The 25,717-nt window shown below is 40.7% G+C and overlaps 1 protein-coding gene across 3 annotated transcripts in view; it reads left to right on the top strand.

Annotated features, from left to right (window-relative positions):
• Positions 1 to 25,717, top strand: part of SPIDR (scaffold protein involved in DNA repair) — a 236,539-nt gene that overhangs the window by 155,014 nt on the left and 55,808 nt on the right. For all 3 annotated transcript variants that reach the window (XM_084864320.1, XM_084864321.1, XM_084864322.1), the window contains exons 9-10: positions 6,060 to 6,255; positions 8,905 to 9,131. In XM_084864320.1, coding sequence (XP_084720446.1) covers positions 6,060 to 6,255; positions 8,905 to 9,131 — 423 coding nt within the window. The remainder of the gene's footprint in view (positions 1 to 6,059; positions 6,256 to 8,904; positions 9,132 to 25,717) is intronic.

Genomic DNA, 25,717 nt, shown 5'->3' on the forward strand with positions numbered 1-25,717 from the left:
GGAAAAAAATTTAATAATGAAGAATGCCTCAAAAATGCATTGACCAAATTTTTTGCATCAAAATCACAAGAATTTTACAACAGAGGGATTAAAATGCTTCCTGAGCGTTGGGCACAAGTAGTAGAAAACAACGGCAACTATATTGTTGATTAAATTTTGTTGTATTGTTTAAATAAATTCGATTTAAAAAAGTATTAGAAAATGACATTAATTATTACTAGACCTAATATATTATAAAATGATCACCTTAGTAAGTATACTTAACATCTGTCATCCATACATCATTACAACTTTTTTTTCTTGTAATAAGGACTTTTAAGAACTACTCTCTTAGCAACTTTCAGATATGCAATACAATGTTATTAAATACTACAGGCCTGGTGCACGAATTTGTGCACGAGTGGAGTCCCTCTGCCTGGCCAGCAATCGGGGCCATCTCTCCCAGGCCCACTCTGGACCAGCCAGTCAGGGGAGGGACCACAGGAGGTTGGTTGTGCAAGCGCACTGACCACCAGGGGGCAGCTCTGGCAGTCCCGGAAACAGGCTGAATTTCGTGCACCAGGCCTCTAGTTATAAATAATGCTGCTGTGTACATGGGTGCATATATCTTTTTAAATTAGTATTTTGGTCTTCTTTGGGTAAGTACCCAGAAGTGGAATTGCTGTGTCATAAGGTAGTTCTATTTTTAATTTTTTGAGGAACCTCCATACTGTTTCGCATAGTGGCCTCCATACTGCAATTCCACCAACATTGCACAAGGGTTCCCTTTTCTCTACATCCTTGTCAACACTTGTCTGTTGGTTTATTGATGGTAGCCATTCTGACAGGTGTGAGGTGATACCTCATTGTAGTTTTAATTTGGATCTCTCTGATGAATAGTGATGTTTAGCATTTTTGCATAAGTCTATTGGCCATCTGTGTGTCCTCTTTGGAGCAGTGTATATTCAGGCTCTCTGCCTATGTTTTAATTAGATTGTTTGTTTGTTTGTTGGTGTTATATTTTATGAATTTTATATAAATGTTTTATATTAGCCCCTTATCAGATATATTATTGATGAATATCTTATCTTAATTGGTAGGTTGGTTTTTTTTTTAATTTTGTTGATAATTTCCTTTGCTGTACAAAAACTTTTTAGTTTGATGCAGTAACATTTGTTTATTTTGGAGTGGTGGTAGTTTCTTTGAGGAGATATGTTAGAAAAAATATTACTAACAGCAATATCAGAAAGTTTACTATATATGTTTTCTTTAGAAGTTCTATGGTTTTATGTCTTACATTTAAGTCTTTAATCCATTTTGAGATTTTCCTTGTAGGTGGTGGAAGAGGTAATGTAATTTCATCCTTTGGCATTTATCTAGTTTACCCAACTCAGTCTATTGAAATAAACTGTCTTAACCCCATTGTATGTTCTTGCCTCCTTTGTTATATATCAATTGACCATATAGGTGTGAACTTATTTCTGGGCTCTCTATTTTGTTCCATTGATTTCTATTATTTAATAATCTCTAGGTCTATTTTTATGCCAATATCATACTGTTTTCATTACTGTAGCCTTGTGGTATAGTCTGATATCAGATAGAATGATACCAACCAAATTAGTCTTTCTCAAGATTGTTGTGGCTCTTTTGTTATTGTAGTTTCTTATAAATTTTATAATTATTTGTTTTATTTCTGTAAACAATGCCATTTGTATTTTTATAGGGATTGCATTGAATCTATAGATTGTTTTAGATGGTTTGGAAATGGTAATGATGTTCATTCTTTCTATCTGTGGTACTTCCACTTATTTGTATCTCTTTAATTAGTTTCTTCAATGTTTTATACTTTTCTGAGTACTTTTTTTTTATCTTCTTGACCAAGTTTATTCCTAGGTTAGTATTTTTTATGCAATTGTAAACGGGATTGTTTTCTTAATTTATCTTTCTGATAGTTTGTTATTGGTGTAAAAAATACAACTGATTTCTTCATATTAATTTTGTATCCTGCTGCTTTACCAAATTCACTTATCAGTTCTATTAATGTTTGGGTGGAATTTTTAGATTCTCTATATATAGTATTATGTCATGTGAAAATAATGACAATTTTAGTTCTCTTCATTTGTTAAAATCTTTGAGTTATTTCCTCAATGTTTTTTAGCTTCAGAGTATAAGTCATGTGCATGTTGTGTTAGATTTATATAAAAACTTTTTGGGTTTTTTACAATTATAAATGATTTAGATTTTTAGTTTGGTGTCCAACTCATTGGTAAATATAGAAACACAAATTAGTTTTGTGTTATACTATGATCTTACTGAACTCACTAGTTTTAGGAATTATTTTGTTGATTACTTGAATTTTCTATGTGAGCAATTGTAACCTGCTGACATTTTGTTTACAATAGTTGTTCTATTAAATAATGGGAGAGGAGAGTTCTAGTCTCCCACTTTAATTGGGGTTTGCTGATTTTTCCTTCCAGTTTCATTAGTTTTTGCTTCATTTATTCTGAATCTGTGGTGTTTGATGCACACACATTTAAGATTGCTATGTCTTCTTGGTAGACTGACCCTTCCATCATTATTTGATGTCCCTCTCTATCTCTATTAATTCTTTTTGCTCTTAAGCCTGATTCATGTGGTATTAGTATTCCTTCCCCATTATATTTGTATTAATGTTAAATGATATATTTTTCTATCCTTTTACTATCACCCTATCTATATCTTTTTGAGAGAGAGAGAGAGAAACATCGATTTGTGGTCCCACCTATTTATGCATTCATTGATTGATTCTTGTATGTGCCCTGACCGGTATTGAACCTACAACCTAGGTGTGTCAGGACGACATTCTAACCAACTGAGCTACATAACCAGGGCTGATAATATGTATTTTAATTGGTTTAATTAAGTCATTCACAATTAATGCAATTATTGACATATTCGTACTAAATCTACCTTTTTATTTTTTGTTTTCCCTGACGTATTCTCTCCCTGTTTGTTCCTTTTTATGCTTTATTTTTCCTGGCTTCATGTGGGTTACTTAGACATTATTTAGAATTTTGTTTTAATTTTTTTATGCTTTTGTACATATCTCTTATAGCTATTTTGTTGGTTGCTCTAGTCATTACAATATATACTTAACACAGTCTATTGGGTCAACAATTTGCCATTCTGTGTGAAGTGTAGAAATCTTTACTTCTTATATCCTATATTGTTCTCATTTATATCATTGTCTTAATATTTCCTGTGCTCATATTTAGAACTATATCAGACAGTGTTATGATTTTGCTTCAAATACATATAAATTTTCGAAAACAACAGGAGTAGAAGAGCCTATTGTACTTACCTATATTTTCCCGCTTATATTTTTTTGCACAGATGTTGAGGTTCTGCTTGTTTTTTTCAGTCTGTGTTTTCTTTGTTCATATTGGTTAAAGCCTATTATTTTATCTTCAAGTTTACTTATTCTTTTCTCTAGTCCCTCCATTCTGCTGTTGAACCTATTTGTTGATTTTTTAAAATTATTGTATTTCTTAGTTTTGAAATTTCATTAAAAATATTTCTTTGCCAAGACTATATATTTGTTTGCTGAGACTTTCTATTTTTTTTCTTGTTTGCATTTATAGTTGTTCATTGAAGCATGCTTATGATGGCTGCCTTAATATCTTTGTCAGATAATTCTAACATGTTTCATCTCAGCATTGTCATTTAGTAATTGCCTTTTTTTATTCAAGGTGAGATTTTTCCCCCCTGGTTTTAGTATAACAAGTGACTTTTTATGCCAACCTGTACATTTTGGGTATTTGACATCTGGACCTTATTTAAATCTATGTATGTGGCTTTGGATGGTACTGCTCTGAGACAAGAAGGGGGCTGCTTATTACCGCCAGGTGGAGGTCGAAGTTCAGATTTCCCGCTTGACCTCCGCTGGTACCTGACTGGGAAAGGACTCCTTGTTACTGCTGGGCAGATCTGAGTTCCATCTTCCTGCTAGGCTTCCACTGACACCAGCTGGCTGGGAGGGAGCTTGGTTACAGCCCACACCTGACTTCCACCAGTAACACTGGGAAAGGTTGGAGGGTGGGAGGTGGGCTCAGTAACGCTGGGTCTGACATTCTGCCAGGCCTGTTTGACTCTGCGCCAGAGGGCTGAGGAGGGAGGTTTGATTACTCACGTCAGGTGGGGATGGAGTCCAGGTGGTCACCACTGTGGTAGTGTGTATGTGGGGAAACTACCAGCCGGCAGGGATGAAAGCCCCTGTCCCGCCTCCTCACACCCCCACCACGGGCTATGGGGAATCCTATTACAAACTGATGAGGGTGGAAGTCTGGGTTCCCCTCGCCCTTTGCCGGTGTGCGTGTAGGTGGGTAACAGTTTTTCTGTGGTGTTTGCCTAGAGGAGACAGTTGTTTTCTGTCTCACTAGGCTGCTCCTTCCCTCGTCCTTTGGTTGAAGAGTTGAAGCTTTTGTGGAAGCTTTTCTTGTCCTCCTCCTCTCCACCTTTCAGTGTCTTCTTACATTTAATTTATGTCTGATGTCAGGCATTTGAGTTGTACTTAATGGGAGAAATAGGAGAACATATGTCTGGTCCTTCTTCCCAGAAGTGGAAGTCATAATTCTTTCTGAATGTTAAGCAGCACTGTCTGTTTTGAGGCGTTAAGTGTTAGGATCTTCTCAAATCAGATGTCTGAAAGGAATCAGGAGAATGTCTTTTATATTCCCAGACTTCTCTACTGAAATATGAGGCATGTCTGTGACTGTGGTCCATTTGGGTGTATTCCTTTGATATTTGATGTCAAGTTACCGTATTTTTCCATGTAGAAGATGCTTTTTTTTTTTTTTCTTTTTTCTAAAATCGTTAGATTGAAGTCAGCTGAGGAGGGAGTTGAGTGGGTACTTAGCTGCCCATACTTTGTCAAACAGGCTTCCTCCAATCACCAGCCTTATTGTTACTGACATCAACTGATGCTGTAATTGGAGGTGAAGGTGGAGAGTGCACAGATGCAACAGGGACTGGGGTGTTCTGAGCCCATAAAGATGTCAAAAAATAAAAAGACAAATACCAGTAAGCAATTGTCTTGCTCTGCGAAATTCAAACTGAATGCAATCATGGAAGTAGAGCTGCAGAGAGATAATTTGGACCTCCTCCCACTGAGTGTATGATCAGAGAATGGAGAAAACAGGAAGAACAACTCCTTAAAGTGCCAAAAAGAAGAAGGCCTTAAGAGGAAAACCAGCAATATATTTAAAATATTGATTTCTTTTTTAAATATATTTTTCAATTGATTTCAGATAGGGAGTCAGAGATAGAAACATCAATGATGAGGGAGAATCATTGATTGGCTGCTTCCTGCATGGCCCCTACTGGGGACCGAGCCTACAACCTGGGTATGTGCCCTTGACCGGAATCAAACTCGGGACCCTTCAGTCCTCAGGCCAACACTTTATCCACTGAGCCAAACTTGGTAGGGCAGAAATATTGATTTCTCAATTTTGGGTTGAAAAAGTGGGGGCCAAATTATACATGGAAAAATACAGTATTTGAAAGATCAGACCTGTCAAAATGTATGAAGGTGTTATTTGTAAATAGTATTTATTTATTTGTTTGTTTGTTTGTTTGTTTGTTTTTAATGTTTAAATTTTTATTGCTGGAAGTATTACACCTGCTCCCTCCTGCAGCCTTCACCACACTGTTGTCTGTGTCCCTGGGCTGTTCCAGTTTGCATGTAAGCTCTTTGGTTAAGAGATTAATGGCATTTATTTTGATGGTTAATTCTTTGAGCTTTTTGATCGTCTTTGCTCACTCCCTGCGCTTCTCCTGAAGGATCCTAAGGCCGTCTTCTACCAGGGCAGGAGGATCTCAGAGAAGCCCAGGCACTAGCCCCTCTCCTGACACAGAACTTCCACTGGAAAAGTAGAAGCAGGCCCATCGACAGTCACTCTTGAGTGTTGGGGGCAGCTGTACTCCGTGGGCTGCTTTTATCTGTAGAAGCAGGCAGGTCGTTGTTCTTTGTGTTCCTGATTTTGTGGGAACATAAGGGGAACCCGGCTTTGCAAATAAACTGTTGTATTTTTTCCCCTTTCCAGGCAAAAGCTTATTATCCCAAATGGAAGTTGCCCGGTTATTCTGAACACCTACTTCTGTAAAAAAGTTGTTGCCAAAGAAGATTCAAGAATAACACATGAAGTGCACTTTGGGGACACACCCCTTCCAAGAAGAATCAGCACGTTATCCCAGATGTTTAGATTGAAGAGTCTAACAAATAATCCACCTGGAAGCCAGGTAACTCTCTTTGGCTTAGACGTTTTATGCTTTGTAATAATATTTGAAAGGATTATAAGGGAATATGTTTACTTTTTATCTTACTTCAAATATTCAGCTAATATATATGCTAGAGCATACTATATATGTATTATTGTTATGCCTAAAGAAATTATAGTTCAGTTCAGTATTGAGTTGTGATATTTTATAGTATTTTATGTAATTTTAATATTTATTCTAAGTTATTAATATACTAGAGGCCTGGTGCATGAAATTTGTGCACAGGTAGGGTCCTTAAGCTTGGCCAGTTATTGGAGCCGATCTGGGCCTTCCTTTGCTGGCTGCCCGCCAGGGCCTTCCTTTCTTCTGAACCACCCCCTGGTGGTCAGCACACATCATACCAGCGATCAAACTCCCAGTCAAACTCCTGAGGAGACACTTTGCATATTAGCCTTTTATATACAGAGATATGAGTATTGATTTTTTCTGTTCTCATTTTATAATTACTTAAGATTTTTGTTTAAGCTCTCTTTTATTATTAAAACTAGAGGCCCAGTGCACGAAATTCATTCATGGGGGTGGGAGGGGTGTTCCTCAGCCCAGCCTGCACCCTCTCCAATCTGGGACCCCTCGAAGAATGTCCTACTGCCAGTTTACAGGGATTAGGCCTAAACTGGCAGTCAGGCATACCTCTCGCAATCCAGGACTACTGGCTCCTAACCACTCACCTGCCTGCCTGACTGCCCCTAACCCCTCTGCCTGCCAGCCTGCTCACCCCCAACTTCCCCCTGCCACCAGCCTGCTTGCCCCCAAATGCCCCCCTTGCCAGTGTGCTCACCCCCAGCTGCCCCACCTGCTGGCCTGCATGTCTCCACCTTCCCCCCAACTGGTCTGCTTACCCCCAACAGCCCCGCCCCCCACCACCTGATCACCCACAACTGCCCTCCCCTCTTGGTATCTAGCCACCTCTACCTTGGCCCCGCCATCATGGCTTTGTCCAGAAGAATGTCCAGAAGGTCTCCTGGAAGGTCTCCCAGTCTAATAAGCATATTACCCTTTTATTAGTATAGATAGAGGCCTGGTGCATGGGTGGGGGCCAGCTGGTTTGCCCTGAAGGGGGTCCTGGATCAGGGTGGGGGTTCCCCTCGGGTGGGAGGTGGCTGGGTGAGGGGCCTGTGGTGGTTTGCAGGCTGGTCATACTGCCATGGGGTGAGGGTCCTCACTGAAAGGTGTGGCCAGACTGGTGGGGGCTGAGGGCTGTTTTCAAGCTGGCCACACCCCATTCAGGGCAGGGGTCCCCACTGCAGTGCCTGGCCAGCCTGGGTGAGGGGCTGATGGCTGTTTGCAGGCAGGCCACACCCCCAGCAGGAACTCTTACTCCATGGGGGATGGAGGGGGGTGGCCAGCCTGCATGAGGGGCTGAGGGCCGTTTTAAAGCTGGGCACACTCATTTCAGGGTTGGGGTCCCCATTGGGGTGCCTGGCTAGCCTGGGTGTGGGGCTGATGACTCCCAGCCCTTTGTTTTTTCTTTTCTTTTTTTTTTTTCAGCGCCTCCTTGAGCGGAGGCCAGAGCCCGCTAGAAGCAGGTATCTGGGATTTATGTAACTTGTATAATTGAAACTTTGTAGCCTTTAGCAGAAGTGAGCTGGCTAGGGTGGGCGGAAAGCTTGGCTTCCTCCATCACCTCCTGCTCGATCCAGCTCTGTGGCTGCCGCCATCTTTGTTGGGTTAATTTGCATACTTGCTCTTACTGGCTGGTGGATGTAGCGGAGGTATAGTCAATTTGCATGTTTCTCTTTTATTAGTGTAGTTGCATGTTTCTTTTTCACAATATCTGTATCACTTGGGATAAAAAGAGCTGTATAAACTTGAGATTATAAATTGGAGATTGTTTTTGGCATTTTATTGGCCCTGAGCCTTGATCATCTGCCAAACTGAGTTTCAGGAACCACCAGCCTTCCCTTGCTGTGAGCATGAAGTGCATTCCTGGGACCCCTCCGAGCTCCTGGCTGTCAGTGCACCTGGCACAGGTTGCCAAGTTACTTGATTCAGCACTAAGTGGAATGCTGAGCGTGACAGACAGCATGAGGGAACATAGAAAGATAGAAAAGCAGACAGATTTTTATCCTGTTTGGTATAAGTGTAATCAAGCAGAATCTCCCTTGGCTTGGTTGGCGCATCCTCGCATTCACCGAAAGGTGGCAGGTTCGATTCTGGTCAGGGCACAGGCTGGAGGCAACTAATTGATGTTTCTCGATATCTGTCTCTTTCTCTCTTCCTCTATCTAAAATCTTTTTCTTTTTTTTTAAATACAGGTTTATTACCTGGAGGGAATTATGTGAAAATTAGTGTCTGGAGGGAATTATGTGAAAAGAATTCTCTAATCAATTCAAAATATGGCTCAAAGTATAGTAATGCTTTAGTTTCATGAAATACGTTTTCAGCAACAGCGATAATGAAGCTGCAGTATGGCCTAGTGGTTAAGAGTATGGGCTTCGGGGCCAGGCGTTCTGGTTTAATCCTGCCTCAGCCACTTTCTTCTAGGTAACCTTGGGCACTTTTCTTCTAGTGCTCTGCATTTACATCATAGGATTACCTAGGAGTGTCATTATTTGTTAGTGTGCGCCATCGTGAGTCAGACTGACGTCTCCCCTTGCGTGTCTTGGCCAGGTTATGTGCAGTCTCCCCACCCTGAGGACAGACTGGACCCACAGGCACTGCTCATCTCAGGCGCCCCTCAGCGACTCGCTCCTGCACACAGTAGAAAGCCAAGGAGCTGCCACGTGGTCTGGAGCTGGAGTCCCAGTGGTGGTGCAGAGAGTGTACTTCCTTCCCTGCAGGGGTCAGCAGGGAGGCGGCTCAACTGCTCCGCCCAGCTCAGCCGCACGGAGCTTCCGGTGAGTGACAGCACAGGCAGGGGGTACCTGGAGCTACTTAGAGAAAGGAGAGGTTTCTCAGGAGCCGTTTCCTGGCTACACTCACCGTATACATGGGTTGTTTTTGTTTGTTGTTTGTTTTCTTGCATCAGCATTTGGGACCAGGGTATGACAAAGGATTCTATTAATTTATGTAAAAAGTTCTACTAAAATAATTTAATTTGTGCTGTTTACCTTTTACCTTTAATGAGTCATGTTATTGCAAGTAATACAAATACAAGATATACTAGAATTGTTGTAGAAAAGCCAAGATGTGGTTACCCTTGCCCTAGCTGGTTTGGCTGAGTGGATAGAGTGCCGGCCTGTGGACTGAAGGGTTCCAGGTAAAATGATGTGGCTACCTTAGCTAAAAAGACCACTCACTGTATTATCTATCGAATTTTACATCTCTTAAAACCTGAGTAAATGACAGTTAGCAGACTAATCTAGCCTTTCAGACACTGTTTTCATCTATAAAGCGCTACTTAGCAGAGCTTTCTGCAAAGATGTGAATTGGTGCTACCCAGTGAGGTAACCACTGACTATACAGGGTTATTGCGCACTTGGCTAGCGGGACTGGGGAACCCAATTTTAAATTGTACTTACTTTCAATTAACTTATTGTAAGTAGCTTCATGTGTTTAGTGGCCACCTCGCTGGACAGTGCTGCTGGATGAATACATACATAATCAAGGCCAGATGTGATTCAGGTCACTTTTGCTCGTTTGAACAGAGAGAATGAGATCTTTTTTTCTTCTCAGGCATAGGCTCTTCCTGGCTGTACATTTTTTCACATTGCCATAGACACATTGTTGACGGAAGTTTCTTTCTTTATGTCGGAGCCTTGGCATAACCGTTTGAGGTCATCTTTCTTCCTATATGAAGCTGCCCTTGGAGCAGTAATAAGGATTTACAACAGAAGAGAACTTAAAAGTATAGATGCCAGTTCAGCAATTATTTTTTCTACCTACTCATAATAAGAAAACATATTATAGAAATAATAATCATTCTATTTTAACGGTGCCTTCTGGTGCTATTCAAAAGGAGCAACAAGGAACACTTCTGTATTCATTATGAATTCTCTCCAAGTGTATGGCCTCTGAGTTGAAAGTACTGTGAATTTCAAAATGTCTCCTTTAGGTGTGGAGTTAGAGAATATTTCTTTTGGATTATAGAAAAAAAATATTTACTTGTGTGAGATGCATAAACATTCTATCAGATTTAAAATTTTTACTATGACTTGTACTATAGGCCAGCCTTGTACTCTTTGACTTAATTCTATGGTAAATCCAAATAGAATGATCTGAGATAGTTAAGATTAGACAGAGTTTTCGTTTTGCTTTGCTTGTTATGGCATATACCCAATGTGAGGTTTTGGAGAAGGTAATACTGAGCAAGCTCGGCAGTTAGGACCTAGGTAAGCTTTCCCAGGCCAGCACCAGCCACACACTTTGAGGAGAGGGGGACTGCGGGAACTGAGTCACAGCGATGAGAAGACCAGATAAAACTGACAGCCAGGTTGCTTCCTTATGAGTAATCACAAACAGCAACATCTCGGAGGCTGTCCCTGCAGCTCCTTCAGTAGTACTTGTTTTACGAGTTGAGCAGGTTGGAAGCTAGAGTGTGACGAATTGCTGTCAGTGGTCCAGAACATGAATTTTTTTGGATTTGTACCTTCGAACACACACTGGGACATGGGATGTGACTATGCTTGTGGAAGACTGAGAGAAGGCCAGGCATAAACTTAAAAAAAAACAGTTATTTGGATGCGATGAAATGCTTTTTGCATGGTTTGTTTCTTGTAGTGCACATGAAGTTGTATAATGCGGAGGATAGAGTTCCATTTTACAGCTGAGAAAACTGAGCCTCAGAGAGGTCCCTATTTACTGACAATTATATTGGTGAACAAAAAGAAAAACATAATGAATCCCAAAATGACAGGGTTGTAGAGAGTGTTGATGCCAAAAAGGGAGAAAATTGAGTTAGAACCACGCTGTGCTTAGATTGAGGCTGACTTAGAAGTTAAGTCATCCTGAGGCAGCAGGAGATGTTAAGTCATCCCAAGGGCCCAGGCCATGGGGAGAGTTACACAGACTGTGCGGGAAAAGGAGCTTTAGACAGAAGACTGTAGCCTTTGACCATTGAGGACAAGGCATCTGAGATAGTTTTTGAGTACAAATGGCCCTAGTGTATAACTGATAGCTAATATTTTCTGGCTTCATTTGCTACTATAATGATCAGACTGTTGGGATGATCAGGCAGGAAGAGTTGTTAAGGGCATCAGACAGGGAGGCAGGCGTGCCATTAAGAGCCAACCATCCCGGATTGCAAGAGGGATGTCTGACTGCTGATTTAGGCCTGATCCCTGCAGATCTCTGTGGAACCAGGCCTAAACCAGCAGTAGGACATCCACTGAGGGGGGTCCTGGATTGTGAGAGGGTGCAGGTCACGCTGAGTGACCCCGCCCCTCTTGTGCACATTAAATTATCTGACTTTGGGAATTATTTAACAATGTTTTCTAATGTAGGCTGTTTTATGCAATACATGTACCATGTACAGGCAGTCCTCAGGTTACATCAGATTCGACTTACATATTGTAGTTTTGTGGTTATTTCGCCGTCTCCCATTTACAGTATTTATTTTTTTTTTAAATCTGTCTTTTTACATATGTATATATGTGCTTTATGTTTTTTATTATTTATTTACCACAAGTAAAGGTCAAGAATCTTTCTTTTAAAATTTTTTTACTGTTTCACTTTCTTACTGCTGTGTATGTGCTCCATGTGAGTGACATTGGTGCTTATGTAGGTGGGTTCCAACTTATGGCGAAAATCAAGTTACGTCACACCGTAGGAACAGATCTCTGACGTAACCCGAGGACTGCCTGTCTATAAGAGAAGACATTATTAGAAGTCTTAGGTATATACCTTGGAAGATCCCTTTCTTTTCTGCCTGCAATTTCTACCCATAACTTCTTGATCATGGACAAATTTGAGTGACACCCTATGTAACACATTTGTGTTAAGCTTGTCTAGAGTCACAAGTATAGCAGACACAGAGGGACATTTCAGCGTGACCCCTTACCACTGAAAACAGCTCCAAGTCTGCTGCTCTCTTGTACCTGAAAGATCTATCAGTGAACTGAAAGACAGCTTTGATCAGAATATTACTATGTCGGAAGAAATTAAGGTCTGTGAAAACCAAAACAACTCTGTGTTATGATATATACTTTTTGCCACACTAATTCTCCCCTGCTCAGCCAGGTCAGGTGATTCCCGGTGAAATACTAGGATGAGTTTTATTATAACTATTTAGCACCTTGATTGTAGGAGTCAATCAAGGTGCTAAGTAGTTCCCAGTGTTCTACAGTCACTTTTCTGAGATCAGTGAGGGCTTATCGTCTGATGGCAGACTGCACAATGTATGCCAACTCTGAAATTAAAGGAAACTTATTTCAAGCCAGCTGGTCCTGAACACGGTCAGATAAATTCAGACAAAAGGCTCATGTCCTCTGAGCTGTGAAACATGAGCAAAAATATACTTCAGATTTCAGAAACCTAATATGTGAGAGTCTTCTGTCCATTGTTCTTGGCGACTTCTTTTAACTCAGGCTGTTAAAACATTTCTACCAGGTTTCTCGAGGTGTTAGGTCAACGTAACCAACAATAGTTTAAGTTTTATGAATCACTAAAATCAAAGGTAATAAAAAACCAATCCAGAAGCACCATTAAGCTAGGGGGTCAGTTTAGAGCCCCAAAACACCTTTATCTAGATCCACTGCATGTTAAATGGATATTAAATAAATGCGTGACTAATAAGACCATAGGCTTTTTTAGCAGAAAAGGGAATTTAGGTCGTGGAGATAATCTGTAGTGGAGGAACCTGAGGCAAAGGAAAAGTTTGTGACTGTCTTAGTGAGTCCCTGCCTCGTTAGTATAGCAGCATCTAGACCAGTGGTACCCAACCTTTTTCACCTCATGGCACACGTAAACTAATTACTTAAGTTCTACAACACATCAAAAAATACATTTTTGGTCAGTCTGACAAAAAAAAAAAAAATAGGTCTGATTTTGATTCATTCACACCAGGCACCTATTGCTGTGATGGCGGATGTCATTGTTTTATTTGACTACCTAAGGGGAAAGAGGTCAGTGCCCCTGACTACATAGCTATTGCAGCTTTAAAAATTCTTGTGGCTCACCAGTTGAAAATTGCTGATCTAAACCAGATTACTTTGCTCCCGGTCCTAGCGAATTGCCATTAAACACTTCTTTCCTTCTCCCTTTCTGAAACATTCACTTCTTTTGTCCTTGAGACATTTAACTTAGAGACAAGTATAGTTTAACTTTATCCCTTAGAGATGCATGATCTTCCCTGCACGTCACTGCAGAATGTTTCCAGTGGGGAGTTCGTCTTCTGTGAGGGCCCAGAGCTTGCTCGGTGTCCATGCATTTGGACAGAAGGCCAGAAGGACAGAACTTTCTAAAGTAGCAGTTTAATGGAAATTCGTTGAACTGAATTCAGGAAACACATTTTCCTTTTTCTTTACCTTGATGTTTTAATTTCTGTTTTAATCTTTTAACCCTTCCTTTAGTCTCTTGTCTTATATTTTTTCCTCTTTTTCACTAAGAAAAAGTATCCCCCATTTTCCCGGACCAGGCTCTGGTTCTGCAGTGGTTAACAAGACCAGGCATTACCCTCGCCACCCATGGAGCCCCACACAAAACATTGAAAACAGATAACGATGGTTATAAGCTGTGATAAATGCTCTAGCAAGAAAAAGTGGAACACCGTGAGAAAGACCAGTGGAAAAGGGACAGCATTTAGTTTGGAGGATTCAAGGACAGGTGTTCCAAGGCAGTATTATTTAAAATGACACAGAAAGAAGAGAACTTCATGCGGAAGAGAGAACACCTCCACAGCTTCCTGGGCAGGAGGGAGAAGACGTGTGGGCAGGTGCGTGGCCAGCAGGCAAGCCCAGAGGAGCAGGCCAGCCGCAGCGTGCAGGCTGCAGTGTTTGCTGTGGCTGCTCACTGACCCAAAATAAGGTTTACCTGTTTGAAAGGCAGCTTAACCTGTTGGATGGAGAATGGTTAGGGAAGAGGGGGAACATGGAGCAGGTCCCAGTGGAAGCAGAGACCCAGGAATAGGCCACCCAGGCTCCTGCGTCTCATGTGGCAGCACTGGGAAGCACAGCTGGGGCTGTTGTGTTCCTATGAGACATCTAACAACAGATGTCAGATGAAAAAGTTGGATATACAGATCTCAAGCTCAGAGAAGGGTTTTGAGTTGGAGATAAATATTTGGGGGTTTTCTGCCCGCAGCTGGTCAGTGTGTGTATTTGTATGTGCATTGATGTGAGTAGGTTGTATTTGTCCATGGTACTGAGCTCCAAAGGCACTAGAGGGTATCCAGCTCCTCTCATCATGGACGGATCCCCCAACTTCTCCCCTCTGCAGCCCCTTCCAGAAGTGTTCTGTCACAACTAGGAACTGTCTAAATCCAGGACAATGGACATGGCCACATTCAGGGAAAAGTAGACACAAACCGAAGAAGAGACTAAAGGGGAAGGGCTAGTGATACAAGATAAAAACCCACGTGTGTGGTGGCAGGCACTCAGGATGGGGGGTATTTCACATGTGGGAGTGGGCAGATAAGCACGGTGCTGCAAAGAAGCCTAATACAATAAGGACTGGAAACATGCAGGGGATTGCCAAGGAATTCCCGGATGACTTGATAAACAAAAGGTGCAGGGACCTGGTGAGGATGGGCGTGAGCTCACAGAGAGATGGACATGAGTGGGAGGCCGGCAGGAGGGACGGGTTTGAGAGCAAATTCTCGTTGATGTGCACGGGAGTGAGAATGTCTGGCGTTAAACAAAACTACGGCGAGGGCACTTCTGTCTCCTGTTTCCAACAGAAGTACCGTTTTTCTTTTAAAAAATGCATGTAGGTGGAAGCAGGATGTTAATAGAGCAGAAGAAGGTTTAGGATCAGACTGCTTTGGGTTCACATGTTGACTTCACACTTAGCAGAGGGACTTGGGGCAAAGTACATTTCTTTATTTGTGAAATTGGAATTATACTTATTATACTTCCCATAATAAAGGTTCTTGAGCTGGGCAACGGAGATTAAAGGGTTTATTTAAGACACATGAACACAGAGCTGATGATAAAAAGGTGATTTGAATTCATTAAATAGCAAGGGTAAGGAGATTATGTATGTAAAGAGTTTAGCATACTGCTTCCCTTACAATAAACACTTAAAAGAGAATGGCTCACAAGCTCTTTAAAAGCAAATGGGAATACTTCAAAATCATAAGATACTGATGAAGAACATTGTTACAGTTATAGAAACCTAAAATAAGCAAAGAAAAGACAAACTACAAATAGTCATCTGTATTAGTATTGAGTTAGTTGTCTGGTTGCAGTGGAAGTGTGAGTGATACTGGTTTTTTCTTCTATGCGTTCGGCCACCTTCGCTCTCGCCCTCACCCTCATCCTACTCATTAATGAGGAGTTTGGTGCTGATTAACAAACTTTATGTAAATTCATGTGTGAAATGTGACCACTGCCTTCTAAAACAAACATTTATGTAAATTCATGTGTGAAATGTGACCACTGCCTTCTAAATGATGGAGGTATTGACACTCTCTGCTATAAACATGCTGCAAAAAACAGCCCTACTGCTGGGTCCCATATTGAATGTGCTGGTGTTTTTATCTTTGTCTGGCGTGTTGAAGACACCCCAGACTCCTGATGTTGAAAATGGCCCAGTATTTGCCGAAACCGGTTTGGCTCAATGGATAGAGCTTCGGGTTGGGGACTGAAGAGTCCGGGGTTCGATTCCAGGCAAGGGCATGTACTTTGGTTGCGGGCATATCCCCAGTAGGGGGTGTGCAAGAGGCAGCTGATCCATGACTCTCTCCCATCGATGTTTCTAACTCTCTATCTCTCTCCCTTCCTCTCTGTACAAAATCAATAAAATATATTTTTTTTAAAAAAAAAGAAGAAAAGGGCCCAGTATTAAAGTAGAGTGAGGAGGATGATCTAGTAGATAGGGATGTGATGTTAGAAGCCTTTGTATTGATTAGCCTTTGTATGTGCTGGGGTAGTAGACTCTTGTATTCAGCTTGTTAGATACAGACCACCACATTTGACCAGTCGGTGGGATGATTTTGATGGACCTACTTAGTATCACATTTTCAGAAGGTCTTTATTGTTACTCATACTTTATTTTTGAAATTTCTTCATGTTGTAAAAAGTTGGAATTATTCTTTTTCAATGATTTGATTCTGTTTATTGTGATGCAAAGATATTATGAGAGCAGAACATCATATTTTTAATATGTCATCATAAATGATGCCGAAGCCCATTTTCAGAATTTCCTTACTCTTGCTGTCTTGATAAATTCAAATCATTGGCTCGGTGTTCATGTGTCCTAAACCCTTTAATCTCCCTTGCCCAGCTCTTAATTTCTACTTATTTCCTCTCCAAAACAGCTATTGGTGGTCCTTATGATTTCCCAGCGTCCTTAGGCCCTATCTTCTTCTCAGTCCTGTCTTACTACTGGTAATCCTACTAAGTAACATCCAGATCTTTATATTCTTTGCCATTCTTCCTGTTCACATTCTGATTTAATGTGAAGGGTAAATAGTATCAGAACCCATGGAATTAGATATCTAATAATTATTGTTTTTTAATGAGTATGCAGAGAAATCTTGAAATTGGAACTTAACTGAAAAGAAACTGAGGAAATATATCTTAGTTCTTCCCCCTGTTAAAAGAGCTTTATTGTTAGATAACTCATATGCCATAAAGTTCACCTGTTTAAAGCATACAATTCAACAGTTTTTATTGTATTTACAGAGTTGTGCAATCATAACCATAATCTAACATTAAAACATTTTTGTGACCTCAGAAAGAAAACCCATACCAACTGACTGCTAACTCCACCTTCCTCCCAGTCTGTGGCAATCACTAATCTATTTTCTGTCTCTTTGGATTTGCTTGTTTTGGACATTTGATATAATGGAACCATACTGGCTTCTGTAACTTGGCATAATATTTTCAAGGTTGATATATGTTGTGACCAAGTATCAGTATTTCATTCCTTTTTATGGCCAAATAATATTCCATTGTGTGGATATACAATATTTAGCTTACTATTTATCAATTGATGCGCATCTATGTTGTTTCTATTTTTGAATAATATAAATAGTGCTGCTATGAACATCTTGTACAAGTTTTCCTGTAGATGTATGTTTTTTAGTTCTCTTGAGTATATATCTAGGAGTGGAATAGCAGGTATAATAGCTCTACATTTCATTATTTGAAGAATTAAACTTTTTTCCAAAGAAACTTCACCACTTCACATTCTCACCAGGAATGCATGAAAGCTCCTATTTCTCCACATCCTCACCAATATTGATGATTGTCTGTTGTTAATTATAGCCATCCACGTGGATGAGAAGTGGTATCTCACTGTGGCTTGGTTTGCATTTCCTTAAGGATTAATGATGTTGAGCATCTTTTCATGTGCTTCTTGGCCATTTGTATATTTCTTCAAAGAAATGCCTCTTCGAGTCCTTTTCTCTTTTTTGGTGGTGGTTATTTGTCCTTTTTGTTGATGTTAAATTGTAAGAGGTTTTTTTTTTATTTTGGATATAAGTCCCATATATATTTTTTCTCCCATTCTTGGGATTCATTTGTTGGTTACACTTTTTTTTATAGTATCCTTTGAAACAAAAAAGTTTATAATTTTGATGATGTCTAACAGATCTATTTTTCTTTTTTTTCTTTTTTGTCATTTATACCTTTGGTGTCATATCTAAGAAACCATTACTCAGTCCAAGGTTATAAAGGTTTACTCTGATGTTTTCTTCTAAGAGTTGTATAGTTTTTACTCTTACATTTGCGTCTATGATTCATTTGCGTTAATATTTGTGTGTAGTGTGAGGCAGGGGCTCAACTTCATTCTTTTGCATGTGTATATCCAGTTGGCCTAGCCCCATTTGCTAAAACAGCTATTATTTCTCTGTGGAATTTTCTTGGCACTCTTGTCAAAAATCAGTTGATCATAATCCAAGTGTTTATTTCTGCACTTTCAGTTCTCTTGTACTAATCTGTTTGTCTATCTTTATGCCAGGACCATAATAATCTTAACTACTATAACTTTATAGTATGTTTTCAAGATTGTGTTGGGAGTTTTGAGTCTCTTAAAATTTACATATAAATTTAGGATCAGCTTGTCAATTTTGCAATAAATCAATAGTTTTGATAGAGATGATCTATTGACCTTAGATGACATTATGCCGCTTTGGAGATAGGAAATACTAAATTACCACACATGACCTTTCTCTCTTAGGACATGTGTACACACTGTTGGTGCTAAGCTGGGACTTAGTTGTTGAAGTACGTCAGACATGCACAGTGGTCTTCAGTCAGCTAGCTGCAAGTGTGCTAAGTGAAATCTTGGGGGTACTTGATGTCCTAAAATATTTCCTGTAGGCCACAGTGTGTCTCTGATTTCACCAAGGAAGCAGTAAAGGTTAGGGTGTTGGGTTAAAATCTCTAGAGTCAAGAGATCACTGTAGAGTTAACTGGCTTTATCTTTGACTGGTGGTTTGTGTTTGAATAAGAATCCCTCCCATATGTAATGTCGAATGAGTTTGTCCATCTGGGCTGCTTTGGTTTTAATGTCTAATTGATTTGTCCATCGGGGCTGTTTGTTTTTATTGTTGACACTTTGAGATGCCCGCCTGTTTTCTCCCCTTTGCTCACCTCCACAGCCCCCGCTTCCCTTGCCCTCAGCACACTTCTCTGTGCCCATGGACTGTGTGTATATGTTGTTTAATCCCTTCACTGTCTAATATCCAGTCCCCCACCCGCCTCCCGTCTGACATTTGTCAGCCTGTTCCATGTATCCATGCCGCTAGTTCTATTTTGTTTGTCAGTTTATTTTGTTCATTTGATTCCACTTATTAGTGAGATCATATGGTTTTTGCCTTTCTCGGTCTGGTTTATTTCACTTAGCATAATAATATCTAGGTCCAGTCTTGCTCATGCCAAAGGTCAGAGTTCCTTCTTTTTTACAGCTGCAGAGTATTCCCTGGTGTAAATGCAAACTGTAACATTTTTATCCAATCATCTACTGATGGGCACTTGGGATGTTTCCAGATCTTGGCTATTGTAAATAACGCTGCTATGAACATAGGGGTGCATACATTCTTTCTGATTAGTGTTTTGGGATTCTTAGAATATATACCCAGAAATGGGATTTCTGGTTCAAAAGGCGGTTCCATTTTTAATCTTTTCTTGTTCTTAGTCTGATTCTTTTGGTGGTGGGGTTATATAGTTTATTTCTTGTCTCTTGAGGTAGGCCTGTAATGCTATGAACTTCCCTATCAGGATGCTTTTGCTGTGCCCCATAGATTTGGGGTGGTTGTGTGTTCATTTTCATTAATTTCCAGGTAATTTTTTGTTTCTTTTTTATCTCCTTGGTAACCCATTCATTGTTTAATAACCTGCTTATATTAAGCCTCCATGTGTTTGAGGGTTTTTTAAATTGTAGTTTATTTCTAGTTTCATGCCATTGTGATCCTAGATGAGGCTTTATATGATTTTAATCTTCTTGAATTTGTTAAGACTTATTTCGTGTCCTAGTTTGTGGTCAGTCTTTGAGAATGTTCCCTGTGTACTTGGGAAGAATGTATATTCTCAGCTTTGGGATGAAATGTTCTGAAAATATCAGTTAAATCCATCTGTTCCAGTGTGTTTAAGGTCATGTTTCCTTGTTGATTTTTCGTCTGGACAGTCTATTCAGTGACGATAGTGGGGTGCCAAAGTCCCCTACTATGACAGTATTGCTGCCAATCTCTTTCTTAAAGTTCACCAAGAGAGTGTGTGTGGTGGGGGGTGGGGGGGAGCGTAGTGAGCACCCCTCTCCACCTGCCTCTTTTCCTCTGGATCTCCCATGGGGGAGGAGGGTGCCATTCATACTTCAGGAAAGATGGTGGGTGTGTATCCCGTCCCAGAGGCACACCTCTGAGTCTGTCCAGGATATTTCCCTGACCTGGGCAGGGCCGAGGCCCTCGTGGGCAAGCCAGTGGGGTCTGCTGGAAGCTTCTGTCAGCTCTCCCATGAGGGGAAAGCACCAGTCTCTTCCCTGCACAGCCAGGAAAGTGGGAGAAATGGCTGCTGCAGTGTGGGAAGGGTTGTGGGGGAGGGGCTGCACCGGTATCCCAGCAGCAGTTCTCTCATGTCTCCCCCAGTGCCTCCCACCCAGAATCTCCCCAGGCAAGTCCAGTTTGTACCACCCTTCCTCCAGCAAGCCCAGGGTAAGTGGCTGCCAATACAGTCCAGTGCGCTGGCCCTTTATTTAAAAAGTGGCACCCTGTCGCCTTTCAACACTGGATCTATGTGACCTCTGGCACTCTGGACTAGAGAGCCCATCTGGGGGCCAGATCCAGGCGTCGCTCCTCTTACGTGGGAATTCTGCCCCCTCATCCCTTCCCACCCCCGACCTGCAGCCAGGATGTCCCTCCACAGCCTTTGCCTGTGCCTGTGGGAGCTGGGCCAGCCCCTCCCGTGACCCTGCCCTTCCTACCAGTCTTGAGGTGGTGCCTGACCTTCCTTGTTTAAAGGCTGCCTTTCAGCTATTCTTCAGTTGGTAATTCAGGGTGAACGCTCCACAGTGTGGTTTTATTGCCAGTTGGACTCTGCAAGGAGGTGCAAGAAAGACCACCTACGCTGCTGCCATCTTGAAACACCCCTGCTCCAATTTTTATTATTTCTTTTCTTCTGTTTACTTGGGACTTAGTTTGATCTTTTATTGTTTCTTAAGGTAAGAACTTAAATTACTGATTTTAGGTTATTGTTTTATAATATACACATTCGATAGTATACATTTCCCTAAGGCAATCATGTCAAACTTGTGGCCCGCAACTACTATTTTTGCGACCCAGCCAATATAACAGTATGTAAGAAACGTTTTAATAAAAATTTTGTAACTTAATTTTTACAATATCCTGTTATACATAATCTACACTAATAAAAGAGTAGCATGCTAATTGACCGAACCTTTGCAACAACCACCAGCTAATCAGAAGTGAGTATGCAAATTAACCCAACAAAAATGGTGAGTTAATTTGCATATGCAGGTGCCCAGTGGCCTGGATGGGACATTCCACACCACCCCAGCCACTTCGGGCCTCTGGGCAGCGTGGGAAAGTGGAAAGATGGCTCCGGGCTACAGTGAAAAGGCAGCTCCAGCCAGAACAAAGGGGGTGCGGGCAGCCAGGGGAAAGAAGGCCCATTCTTGCATGAACCTTTGTGCATAGGGCCTCTAGTTATTAATAACAAGCTACAACGTTCACTGATGACTGATGACTATAATCATGTTGCATTTATCTCCCTTACGCATAGGCATACCATTTCTTTTCACTAACACTAGCAGCAAATATTTTAGCAGCCGATTGCCACGTCATTAGTCTTGTACTGAATTGTTTGGTGTGCGCAACAGGATATATTTCGCTTTTGGGGAATAAGAAAAATCGGTTTATTTGTGTTATGCTTATTAGTTTGTGCGGTTATTCAGTGTCTGGTAAATTAATATTCAAGAAAAATAATTTTATTAAAATGTTCTATTATTTTATGTTAACAATTACTCATTTATTTCAGCCCTTTGTATTCAGCATGTCTCTATAGAAATAAACCTACGTTTCTATGAAAATTGAGGCTTTTGGTTTTTTGTAGCCACATAAACTTAAACCTTTATTTGGCCCATGTTAGCCTTTGAGTTTAGCATTCTTGCTCTAAGGCACATGTGTCAAACACAAGGCCCGCGGGCCAAATCCAGCCCGCCAGGCCTTGCAATGTGGCCCGCACCGTGCTGTCATCACTGCACTCCGCTGTCAGTTTATGACATTGTCAGTTTATGACTGTTCAGTAAACCATTCGGCCCGCGATTTAGGCTGGATTTTAGATTTTGGCCCCTTCTCTGATTGAGTTCGACACTCCTACTCTAAGGACTGTTTTTGCTGAATTGCACGCTTATTGGTAAGTTGTGTTTCCACTTTTGTTTATTTTAACAAAATAAACTTGTCTCCAGATTTTAATTCCACTAAGAGCAAACATTGAATAGTTTCTATTATTTTAAATTTGTTAAGATGTGTTTTATGGTCCAGACTTTGGTCTGTCTTGGTAAATGTTCCATGTGAGCCTGAGAAGAGTGTGTAGGCAGCCCTGGTTGGTCTATAGATATCAGTTACATTCATTTGATTGATAGTGTGTGTAGTTGAGTTCAACAGTGTTCTTGCTGATTTTCTGCCTGCGGGATCTGTTCATTTCTGAGAAGAGGGGTGTTGAGTCTCCAATAGTGGACTTACCTATCTTTCCTTACTGTACTATCTGTTTTTGTGTCATGTAATTTGATGCTCTGCTGTTAAGCAGATACACATTAAGAATAGTTATGTCTTCTTGGAGAATTAACCCCTTTATCATTATGTAATACTAGATGCCCAATGCATGAAATTCATGCACTCAGGGTGTACCCTCTCACAGTCCAGGAGCCCTAGGGGGATATCTGACTGATGGCTTAGGCAGTTGGACATCCTTAGTACTGCCACAGAGGCGGAAAAGGCTCCCGCCACTACTGCTGCATATGCCAGCTTCTGGCTGAGCAGTGCTCCCCCTGTGGGAGCACACTGACCACCAAGGGGCAGCTTCTGCATTGAGTATCTGCCCCCTGGTGGTCAGAACGCATCATAGTGAACCGTCATTTCACTGTTCAGTTGATTTACATATTAGCCTTTTATTATATAGGATCCTTCTTTATCCCTTATAACTTTCTTCACTTTAAAGGATGCACTGGTGGGGTCCTTGGCCTGGCCTGCAGGGATCAGACTGAAACCAACTTTCTGACATCCCCCAAGGGATTCTGGATTGGGAGAGGACACTGGCCAGACTGAGGGACCCCACCGGTACACGAATTTGTGCTCTGGGCCTCTAATGCTATTATAACCATTATTAGATTAGCATGGGTCAATAGTTCCCCCTTTTCAGCAGAGGATACATCCTAAGAACCCCAGTAGATGCCGGAAATTGAAGCCAGATAGCACCAAATTATACATATTCTGGAGGCCAGGTACACAAAATTCATGTACAGATTGGGTTCCTAGGCCTGGCTAGTGATCGAGGCTAATCAGGGCCTTCTGGCTGCTGGCCAGGGCTTCCCTTCCCTGGCTGCCGGTCAGGGCCTTCCTTCGTTCTGCACCGCCCCCTGGTGGTCACAGTGAAAGGCCCAAGGGGACACTTTGCATATTATCCTTTTATATATATAGATGTCTTCCACCCACTAATTGAATGCCTTTGCATCTCAACTAATCATGCACTGTGGTTGTAAATTTTACAGTTTGAGGTGCAACAGCAAAACTAACACATTTTTTTCTTCTTTACAATTTCACAGCTAAAAGATTCATCCTTACTATTGATCTTAGCAGTCTCGCCATATGATTTTTTTCTTATTTAGTTGAGAACCTTCACCTTTTCACTTAAAGGAAGCACATTACGGCTTTTCTTTCTTTAGCATATCCAAATTGCTAGCATCACTATTCTTGTACTTTGAGTCTATTCCTAAGTAAAATCAGGGTTTCTTGAACTCAAGCACGGTGATACTGTGACAATCAAAATGATAGCCAAAATGGCTATTATGTAACTAATAGGAGGGTATCATACGCAGTGTGGAGACTCTAGACTAGGGGTGTCGAACTCAATCAGAGAAGGGGCCAAAATCTAAAATCCAGCCTAAATCGCGGGCCAAATGGTTTACTGAACAGTCATAAACTGACAATGTCATAAACTGACAGCGGAGTGCAGTGATGACAGCGCGGTGCGGGCCACATTGCAAGGCCTGGCTGGCTGGATTTGGCCCGCGGGCCTTGTGTTTGACACATGTGCTCTAGACAAAGGGAGGATTCATGTCCTGGCCAGAGCAGTTTAAAACTTATGAGCCCAGGCCAGTGTGGCTCAATTGGTGGAGTGCCATCCTATGCACGGAAAAGTCACCAGTTTGATTCCCAGTCAGGACACATGCCCAGGTTGTGGATTCAATCCCTCGTCAGGCTACATATGAGAGATAGCCTATCGATGTTTCTCACATCAATGTTTCTCTCCCTCCCTCTCCCTTCTTCTCTCTAAAAAATCAATTTTAAAACACATATTTAAAACTTATGAGTTATTTCCAGAATTTTCTGTTTCATATTTCTGAACTGAGGTTAACCACAGGTAACCAAAACCACAGAAAGTGAAACACTGTTTAAGGGGGAACTACCTATATTTTCTCTATCCTTTTACTTTTAATATATATTATGTACCTTTATATTAAAGTGGATTTCTTATAAACAGCATATAGCTGGGTCATCTTTTTTTTTTTTTTTTATAATATATTTTCTTGATTTTTTTACAGAGAGGAAGGGAGAGGGACAGAAACATCGATGAGAGAGAAACATCGATCAGCTGCCTCCTGCACACACCCCACCGGGGATGTGCCAGCAATCAAGGTACATGCCCCCAACTGGAATCGAACCCGGGACCCTTCAGTCCGCAGGCCGACGCTCTATTCACTGAGCCAAACTGGTTTCAGCTGTGTCATCTTTTTTTTTATCTAATCTGACAGTCTCTATCTTTTAATTGATGCATTTAGACCATTAAAATTAAAAGTGATTAGCAATATTTGGATTAGCAATATCTACCACATTCATTATTGTTTTCTATTGTTGCACTTGTTCTATTTTTTTTTTTTTTTTTTGTCCTCCACTCTTTTTCTGCCTTTTATGGTTTAATTGAACATGTTATATGATTTAATTTTCCCTATTTTCTTAACATATCAGTTATACTTGTTAAACTTTTTTTAGTAATTGCTCTAGAATTTGCAATGTATATTTATAACTAATCCAACTTCACTTTCAAATAACACCGGCCACTTCACAGGCAGTATGAGTACCTTAAACAAAATAATTCTAATTCCTTTTCTCCATCCCTTATATCATTACTGTTGTTCTTTTCACTTATATATAAACACACATATGAACATATTTACACATGCATTTGTAAGATATATTTATGTGGGACAATCTGACCTATTTTATTGTCTTCTCTCTGAAGAGCTTCTTTTAACATTTCTTGCAAAGCAGTTCTACTGGTAACAAAGTCCCCAAATTTTTGTTTGTCTGAGAAACTCTTTATTTCTTTTTCACTTTTGAAGGATAATTTCGCCAAGTACAGACTGCTAGGTTGGTGGATTTTTTTCTCTCAACACTTTAAATATTTCACTCCACTTTCTTCTTTTATACATGGTTTTTGAGAAGTCAAATGTAATTCATAGCTGCGTTCCTTTATAGGTAATATAGTTTTTTTTACTCTGGCTTTTTCAGTATTTTTTTTAATCTTTCTTTCCTTTTATTTTTGTAATTTTGAAAATTATATATCTACATGTGGGTTTTTGCTTTGCTTTTGTTGTTTGCATTTTCCTGCTTGGTGTCCTCTGAGCTTCCTGAATCTGTGGTTTGGTG

Source organism: Pipistrellus hanaki (assembly GCF_964339955.1).
Source record: "Pipistrellus hanaki genome assembly, chromosome: 17".
NCBI lineage: Eukaryota > Metazoa > Chordata > Mammalia > Chiroptera > Vespertilionidae > Pipistrellus > Pipistrellus hanaki.